This window comes from Cheilinus undulatus, linkage group 24 (genome assembly GCF_018320785.1).
Source record: "Cheilinus undulatus linkage group 24, ASM1832078v1, whole genome shotgun sequence".
Classification (NCBI taxonomy): Eukaryota; Metazoa; Chordata; class Actinopteri; order Labriformes; family Labridae; genus Cheilinus; species Cheilinus undulatus.
The window spans coordinates 9,472,775-9,482,058 of record NC_054888.1 but is presented as its reverse complement, the minus strand read 5'-3'; the positions used below and the strand labels follow the sequence as shown (position 1 = coordinate 9,482,058).

Below are 9,284 nucleotides of genomic sequence, written 5' to 3'. Positions count from 1 at the left end.
TATTTGATCCGAATTTATTTTGAAAATATTTAGCATATAAAGTTCAAGTGCATTAGAAAGTACTGTATGCTCATGAAAAATAATTATGTGCACATGTGGTAGCTTTTATCAGAGAACAGTAAACTTTCTTGTGTCATCATGGGAAACTTTTTTTCTGCCCATGCCACCTTATAGCCTCTATAATCCCCACAATTTGCTTTATCATTAAAAGCTGCTGACACTTTATGTTAGATGACCATGAACTGCCATTATGACTGTCTTAGCTTTATTAATGTGACCAAACAAAAATCAGAAAACAGCCTGACTCAGATCTGATCATATAAACGAAGGATGGTGTGAATTTGCATTCAAATGTCTATTTAACCTTCTATATGTTCTCCATCAGTGACTCCAAATGTCACTAAAATCTCAGATAAAGCTGACGTTCTTAATCTGTCTGACATATGACACAGCCATGACGGGAATTAAACTCCGTGTACATATTTACTGTACCACGCTCTGCTGCACAGATGACACGTTTAAAGGACAATTTTACATGTTTCTGTCTATGGAATAACCACATTAAATCCATAATTCATAACACGGTGCAGTCACCCACTGTTCACATGATTTACACCGATTTAATTTACACATTAATGAGGGAAAAATGAAGGAAATGTCTCAGAGTTCAAACAGGAGAACAAGCACATGGAAATGTTTGTTAATTAGTGCATCACCTGGCTTATTAAATTACTGAACTTTATTTATACAGCACCTATAAACATGAAACCCAAAAATATGGCAGAGAAACAGCAAAATGGAGATAGAATCAACAGCATTATTTATAATATAATCTCTGCTCTTTTATCTGTTTTGTTGGGAATGCCATTCATCTGTATTGGCCTGAAAGAGGTACAAACGACATTTGTAGAGGTTTAGAACTGTAAACTGATTTTAAAAAGGGTTTTCGTTTATATCAGCAAAATTTTAAGGGAGGTAAATAAAGCTATTTTGTCTTAAATTGAGCATGTTCAGTGGTAAAAGCCATCATAGGTGCTACATTTTAAAGAGATGCTGGAGCATTACTGCCATCTTGTGGCCAGATCTGTTTATTACATAAACACTGTGAGTTGGACCTTCGTAAAGAAAAAACAAAACAAAACAAAAAAACTCCAAAATAAACCAAATGAAGGTGGTTCACCATAGGAATTGCATTCATGTATTTCATTTTACTCAGTTTTAGCTCCATAATGAGGGCAATTTGTTTGTCCTTTTGTAGTTTATCAAGGAAATAACTTATTTTCATCACTGAACTATACAATATGAAAAGTGGAGACTTTAAGAAAACAACCATTGTCATTGGATAATTAAGTAAATCTAAATGTATATATAATGCTTACAAGGTATGTTTAAATGTAGACCTATCAGGGTTTAAATGCATTTTGTTATGGTTTGTTTTTAATTATTTTTTCAAATCAAAATTTTTTGTATGATTAATTTTTAAAAGTAGCCCAATTAAAAATAAATATATAATGTTCTCATACATAAGATGCCATTGAGTATTATCATGGCATCATTCTAGTATTAAATGCGTGTAGGTTTTTATTATTATAATTATTATTTTGTCATGTAAGTGAAAAATGCCATGAGAAAAGAAGATGAGATAAATGTTAAAATTCTTTGATTAAAGCGAGAATTCTGATTGGTTCATGAGCCAGGCGCCCGCCCTTCCTGTTTCAAAATCCAAATACCCACCTCCTATTGGTTGAGTACAATTGCGTCATGGCGCACTTGTTTGAATACGGAAGAGCTGTGCGATACGTTTTGGTGGAATGAATACAAAGCTGTAAACATATCTTATTTTAAACTATCTTGACATATGGTTCAGCAATATTAGCTGTTAATGGTAAGAAAATAATCAGTGACGATTCCGATAACTGTGTTAGGTTATTATTTATTAAAGCCCGCTAACAGTGACGTGTTTATGAAGTACTAGCGCTTGAAGCTAAATGCTAACTCCGCCACTGGGCGCTTGATTAGACTAAATAAACCACCTTTTTAACGTAAATTTGGTGAAATGTGGATGTTTTTTTTAATGCCGAATGATTCAGAGCACCCCCAAGATTGATTTTAGTGCAAGTGAATTCAACAATGATCTAACATTTAGTAGTTTGCTTTGTTTCTTTAAATCGGTGGATTTTTAAATGGAGTTTGGTGGCGGATGTAGCACGAAAGGCCAAACGAGCCGTTAGCCATCTCGAGGAGCACTTCACTTGCTCTCATAAGAAGGTCTGTTAAACTTTAAATTTATATAATACAAAGACAATTTCAATGCCGAATCGAGTGAAATAACCTCAGGATTCATTTTAGTTCATTTTTTTGGTTAGTACTGTTTTTTATGTAATCATAAGCGTACTTTATGTACATTCACTGTTTTTAAACGGACTTCAGCGAAGGAGGCAGTCAGGATCTTTAACTCTTAAATTAACGACTGTATCCTGTTTTTTCTCCTGCAGTGAGGTGAAACCATGGATCAGGTGAGTCAACAGGTACACTACAGGTATGTCAGAGTCACCAGCTGTATGTGAGGAGGGGAGGGGGCTGAGAGAAACCTGATCACTGGTTATTGAAGCAAGACTCCTGGAGCTGCAGTGGTTCTAGTAGTGAAGTCTGGGCTCTTAATATGGAAACACAGAGCAGGATGTCTGACTTTCAGCAAGCTAAAAATAAGACATTTGTTTATTTGTGGACTTTCAGACAGTTTCAGGTAGAGTCCATGAAAATCTTTGATATTATGTAGGAATTTTTGTGTTTCTTATTCATTGCTTCTGTGTGCTGCAGCAAGAGCAGGTTGAATGGGACGACGTGAATAAACTCCTGCAGCATCATGGGTTCAAACCGGTTTATTTTGCAGATCCAGTGGAGAATAAGAGCCTCAATGGTGAGATGAAACCCTTCCTCGTGTTTTTTTTTATGCTTCTTCTTTCTTTGCTGTATTATAAACATGACAGATCAGTTAAGCTCATTCTCTTGCCTGTCTAAAGAATGAAATGTGTGATATAAATTAAGTGTGATTTCTTTAGATTTGGTCCTTCTGGACAAAAAGTCAGCCGTCGAGATCAGACAGACTCTGAGGACGATGCTGACGGACTCAGAGAGAAGACAGACCCTCATCCAGGAGCTCATCAAGACCAACAACCTGCTCAAGTAAGGCAACGATATTTTAGGAAGGAAAAAATCTTAAAACTTGGTTCTGTTTTTGGTGTTGTGCCACTTTCAAAAGCTTTAAATTGAAAGATGTTTGGAGGGGTTACAACTATAGCTGCTACAATTAATCTATAAATCCAGCATTCTGATACTTTTTCCCAAAATATTGAATTATTAATTGAACTTTTTCATCTTATTTGAATGATTTACAAACAGAAACCTGCATTTCTTGAACGTTTTGTAAATTGACTAATAGGATGTAACTTCAGGCCCAGAAAAATTGTGACACACATTTGAAAAACCCCCAATACTTTGTAGATGGCAAGGTTAATTGATTATCTGCAACATCAAAACAAATTTGATCTTGCATACTTGAGCTTGATAGTGAGCTTTACAGCTGAAAGATAAAGCTGAGTGTCGTCAGCATGCAAGGTGAGTATCCCAAGGGCAGCATAGAAATGGAGAATAGCAGTGGTGCCAGAACTGACCCTTGAGGAACCCCACATCCACATGCACTAAAATACCTCCCAGTTAAATAAGAATAAAGCCAGTTAAAAGCCGAACCAGTGGGGCGCAGGTGGCCTAGTGGTTAAGGGCGCACCCCATGTACACAGACAGCCAGGGTTCGAATCCAGCCTGAGGCCCTCCACCACATGTCTCTCCCCCGTTCTCGTCCCTGTTTCCGACTCTATCCACTGTCCTCATCTATCAAATAAAGGCACAAAATGCCCAAAAATAATTCTTTAAAAAAAAGAAAAACAGAACCAGTAACACCCGCCCAGAGTTTAAGTTGTAATTACATCGAGAGGTCGCAAGTTTCAAATGTAGCAGATGCATCTAAAAGAACTGAAATCGCTTCATTTTGCAGGTGTCTCTTTTGTAAGAGAGATAGTAGTATTTTGCATCCGTCATTAAAGGCAGTGCAACTTTGTTTCCACAGCACCAAAAAAGACAGAACATTTCTAACATTAAAAGCTCTAAAATACATCAGAAGACTTAAAAAATGAAATATATAATACACTCAGCTGAGTCCTGTGCATTCCTGCAGTGTTTGTTCCTGTGGTTGTTATATGTGGCTATCTCTTTAATAATGGATCAGCTGACTGTGTCGACCACCTGTCCTGGATCTCATCAGTGTCAGATGAGTATCACAGTGATACACCTGAGCACAGGTATGAAGACTCAGGCTTTAAGGGGCTGGGATGATGATAGAGAAACCAGCTGACTGTAACGCTGCTGCTCGTATTTCTCCTAAAAGTCTCCAGGGAAACAAACACCACTGTCGTGAGCCTCCATCAGTTCAGAGGGGGATCTATACATACTCTAGAGAGAGGCTAGTGTTGGCCTCTGAATCTGGAGCCTGATGCAACAAATCACACAAAAATATTAAAAGTGAAGACATTCAGAAATTTCTTATCCATCTCTGAGTGATTAAACCCCTACATCAGTGAAGAAAAAATAGTAACTCCTGGGTTTGAAACTGCAGAGAGGACGTCCAGCAGCACATGGGCCGGGCAGCTCAGCAGTCTCAGAGGGTCTCTGAGCTGGAGGGGCTCCTGGATGTGGTGAAGACCCGAGTCCAGGACCTGGAGGATCGCTGCATAGGGAAGGCCGCCCAACAGCAGAGCCACACCAAGCAGCTGCAGCACGAGAGGCTGGAGGCACAGGTCAGTCTAAAGATGTCTACAGTTTACAGAAAAAGATTCACTCAGGGCAAACTGGGGCAAATGTCTTTGTGATACTTGTCTTTTAAAGATGTTTAAAGATTATTTTAAATAATGGGATCTTTGGAAATCTTGATGGTAAATATTTTCTAACGTGATCTCCTCTCCAGCTGCTGTGTCACTCATTGGAGCAGAAGTTGAACAAACAAAAAGAGGAGATGGCTCAGCTTCAGAAGAGACTTTACTTCACCATCAAAGAAGAAGAGCGGCGATTGGCTCGACAGAAACAAACCTTTGAGCTCGTCTGCAACAAAATCAGCCAGCAGGAGTCTCCAACGGAGCAGCAGTAAGAGCTAAAGACAGCCTCCTATTGAAGTCATAGAACACAATACTGCTAAAGCATTATGTAAAATAAAATAAAGAATGAAAATAACAATAATTAAATATCAGGTTTATTAGTATTATTAGTTATAAATCTAGCAATAAGAATAATCAGATAAAAAATGAGAGATACTAGTCGAATTAATGTTACAGGACCAACAAATAAAAATGGAAACTGTATTAATTGTTTCTAATGAAAAAAAAATGCCATTGAAAATTAATTTCAAATTAAAAGGATAATTTAAAAGTGTTTTTATGTTTAAATTTTATTTTAAATCTATTTATTTGAAAGTATTTTTTGATATACATTTTTTGTTCTGAAATAATATATTAAAATATTTATTTAAATTAATAATAATAAATTGATTATGAATAAAAAAGATTCAGTATGAGCCCCTGAGGGACACCATTTTTTTTTTAAGATTTCGCCTCTCAAGTACTAAACAAAACAAAAAAAGAACAAACAGTAATTTTCACAAGAATCTGGAACTGTTTTTGTTGTTGTTGTTGTTGATTGTTTTTTTGGTTGTTTGGTCTTCTGGTTGTTTGGTTTCTTCAGAGGGATTTAAAAAGGGGGTGTATCAATTTCATTATTTTTTATTTGACTGGACTTTGATTTGATTATTGTTTCAAATATAGAAATGAACATTGAAAATTATTTTCAAATCAAAAAGATAATGTAATGGTATTTTTCATCAAGCATTTTCCATTTAAGTTATTTTATTTTATTTAAATCTGTTCATTTGAAAATATTTAAATACTTTTATAATTTTTTGTTCTGAAAATTAGATATCGTAATTTTTCTTTAAATTGATTAATTATAAATAAATTCTGAATATAAAGAGAGCTCACACAGGACACTGTTGTGTAAAGATTTTGCTTTTGAAGTACTATATTTTTTTTAGGTTTTCTTTAAAGTGATTAAGAATAGGGATCAGTTTTAGATCTTTAAACTTTGATATGATATTTTTAGAAATAAAAGTATATCAATACTTCTTTGAACACCAATAAACAGCAATAGACCAATAGACATTGTGCAAGAGTAAGCCTGCAATTTTCAGATGGACTCATTCTCCTACTACACTTCCTTCTTATGAAAAATGTGGGTTTTTTTTAACTATTCATTATGAGAATAACAGAGATTGAGCTGTTTATGGTTTGAAAGGAGTTAAATTTTCCCTGCTCTCTGTTTGCAGAGTTTTGGACGTGATCGACTTCTATGAAACTAAAATGAGCCGCCTGCTGGATGAGCTAAGGTATCCTTAAAACCGAAAATATCCTGCCTCATTTAAAGGATTTTAACAAAACTTCAGGCCTGTAAATGCTGATGTTACATCTCTTCACAGATCTGCCAAAGGAGAACCAGAAGTCTCTGAGGGGATTCAAGATCCACAAACCAAGAAAACATCAAGCCATGTTACTAAATCTTTCAAAACTATTCTAAAGGTAAACTCACAGCTAAGTATTTTCTGATTATTCTTCCTGTTAGCTGGCGTTGATGTGTTTGAATTGGCTCACAGGCGTATCAGGATCAGCAGAGAGGAAGTAAAACTCAAATCAACGAACTGAAGAAGGAGGTGGAGAGGCTAAAACACGAGCTGGAGACAAGGTGTGTATGAGCTAGACGTTTTAACTTGGGGCTCTGTGAGGGTTGACTCACAGTAGGAAACTGCCTCTAGTGGACACTGGTGGAACTGCACCTAGATTTGTACTGCTTCTCTTTCTCTGTGCAGACCTACGCTCAAAGACGTAAAGTTCTACAAACACAAACTGCGTCGGCTAGAGATTTTGCACAAAAACAATCTAACCAGGTCAGATACACATGGTGCATTCATGACCGGCTAAGAAAACATGTTGAGAAGAGCTGATTTAACAGTTTTGATTCCATGCAGGTTCCCTAAAGACGACGGTAGGCTTGAAACCAGCGAGAACATCAGTGAGCTGTGCTCCAAATACCAAAAGGTCAGATTGTTTTCATCCTCCTTCGTCTCAGTTGATTTATTCTTTATTTCTTAACAAACATAAAATCTTCTTCCTGTTTCTGAACTGCAGATATTGAATGACATCAGCGCTGTCGTGACCAATCCCAGAGCTCCGCTGCGGCTGCTCAGACAGAAAGCGCCCTCTGCAGGTTTGGAGCCAGCTGAGTTTCAGACTCTAGTCCCCACGCTGGAGGTGTGGGCTCAACAGCTCCACCTACTGAAGGTAAACAACACCTACATCTGCAGAGATCACTGTTTAATCAGTATCCATGGCTACCATTACACCATGAAAACAAAAGTTACTCGCCATGCTATCGTTTCAAACTGATGACACAGTGTTTGCGTCTAGGATCTTCAGCAGAGCTTGAATCAGCTCACTCGGACGCTGACGCCCTGGCAGACGCCTGATAGCGCCTGTAACGCCACAGAGACGTTGAAGGTGGAGGACATGATGCTGCAGGTGGACACCATGCTGGAGAACACGCCCACCGTTGATGAGAAGGTCGAATCTGCAGTCATGTTGGATGATAGTGGCCTCAAACCCTCAGTACTTCATAATCCTTAAAAGTGGAAATGCTGGCTCCTAAACCTGCACCTTGTTGGTCGTTCAGGTCCTCAGGAGTCCGACGCGGTTCACTCTGGGCTCCATGGTGTCTCACTTCCAGAAGCTGTTTGACGTGAAGTCCCTCAGTGGCGTGTACCCCCGTATGAATGAGCTCTACACCCGGCTGGGGGAGATGACCAATGCCATGAGGAACCTCAGAGACGTTCTGGATTTAGGTGGCTGTCTGAATTTGTCTACCAGGGCAGCAGGAAGAGAGCAGAGGGGGATGCAGAAAGAGGGACTCTGTATGCTTTTATTATTAGTGAGAAAAAAGGAGGAGAAAGTGGAAGGGCATGTAGAAAAGGAGCTACAAGTCAGACTTGAACCAAGCTTGCTTGGGCTCTTGGCGGTCTGCACCCTAGCTGGATCCTGCTTGTATAAATGTGGTTTATAGATTGGCTTACTCATTTTTAATACCCATCTGTGCCATCTGTTTTTACAAAGCACTTAAAAAATCAATGAACTGTGTTTTTATGGTCATATTAAATCTTCAACTGTTTACTTCTTAACCCCAGGATAGCATAACTGATTGATTGTATGTCTTCCTTAATTGATGTGTTTTCTTAGTACACTTTAAATATATGTTATATTTGAGTTTGTGTTTCTTCATCAGACAGCAGAGCTCCTCCTGCTCAGATAGTGAACCACGTCTCCAGACTGGTCTCCTCTTCTGAAAACATGACTGGGCTCAACAACCTGCTGGGAGACGACGACATCGACAGGTTTATAATGAACAGAACTGACAGAAACAGTCTGAATTATCAGCTGACAGCAGCAGCTTGAGGAGTATGGTAACTGTTTTTTTTTTGTTGTTGTTGTTTTCAGCATCATCGTCAAAGTGAAGCAACATGATGAGTTCTTCCCGGCTTTCCACACCCTCATCATGGATATTTTAGACACACTAGGTAAATGAAAAACAGCTCAATGAGTGGGTGACAGTCTAGTTTAGAGAGTATTACTTAACTCCTATTTTATCAACAAATACTTAGATTTATCTATCAGAAATAAAGGAGAATTTCTTCAACTTTTTAGATAGAGATCAGTATTAATATTTTTGTACTGACATGATTCTTGAGTAGATCTGATTTTTGTCATAATTACTGATCTGTTTTGTGATTGTTTCAGGTGTGAGCCACCTGGATGACATCCTTCCTGCTGTGAAGTCTTTGAAACAAACGGCTGAATGAGCCAAACACTGCTAGTTCTCACTGTTATTGATTGTAAAGCATGGTGTTTGATTTTGATAAACACTTAACATTTAGAAATAAATTTAAGAATATTGCCGTTGTGGTAATTTTGACCTCTCCTGCAAGTCAGTGCTGCCTAAAGTAATAATATACTAATATTTTCTCTATAGTTGTAAAAAAAAGAGGTTCTAAATGCCATGACATGACTCATGATCTTCAACTGCAGTGACACTGAGTCATTCATCTGACTCACCTGTTGCACAACGCAGCAACCATCTGA

General features: G+C 37.8%; 1 protein-coding gene across 3 annotated transcripts; it reads left to right on the top strand.

The window, feature by feature from the left end:
* The first annotated feature begins 1,762 nt into the window (after positions 1 to 1,762).
* On the top strand, positions 1,763 to 9,284 carry cep70 (centrosomal protein 70). Of its 3 annotated transcripts, none has more exons than XM_041782021.1 (18): positions 1,765 to 1,885; positions 2,150 to 2,268; positions 2,496 to 2,516; positions 2,821 to 2,920; positions 3,063 to 3,186; positions 4,673 to 4,853; positions 5,021 to 5,196; positions 6,428 to 6,487; positions 6,578 to 6,677; positions 6,752 to 6,840; positions 6,965 to 7,042; positions 7,124 to 7,193; positions 7,284 to 7,436; positions 7,563 to 7,715; positions 7,825 to 7,993; positions 8,431 to 8,539; positions 8,643 to 8,722; positions 8,943 to 9,284. In XM_041782021.1, exons 3-18 carry the CDS (start codon positions 2,508 to 2,510, stop codon positions 9,002 to 9,004), a joined length of 1,713 nt encoding a protein of 570 aa, XP_041637955.1. In that variant the 5' UTR covers positions 1,765 to 1,885; positions 2,150 to 2,268; positions 2,496 to 2,507; the 3' UTR covers positions 9,005 to 9,284. The 3 variants fall into 3 exon arrangements, with proteins under 3 accessions (XP_041637956.1, XP_041637955.1, XP_041637957.1); XM_041782023.1 differs by having other exon boundaries at positions 1,772 to 1,885; positions 2,190 to 2,268; XM_041782022.1 differs by lacking the exon at positions 2,150 to 2,268 and having other exon boundaries at positions 1,763 to 1,885; positions 8,943 to 9,283.

Excerpts from the sequence above, each read along its gene's own strand:
- cep70 (XM_041782021.1), top strand. Across the intron at positions 6,841-6,964 it reads AAACACGAGCTGGAGACAAG|ACCTACGCTCAAAGACGTAA; the intron begins GTGTGTATGAGC and ends TTCTCTGTGCAG. Across the intron at positions 8,540-8,642 it reads GGAGACGACGACATCGACAG|CATCATCGTCAAAGTGAAGC; the intron begins GTTTATAATGAA and ends TGTTGTTTTCAG.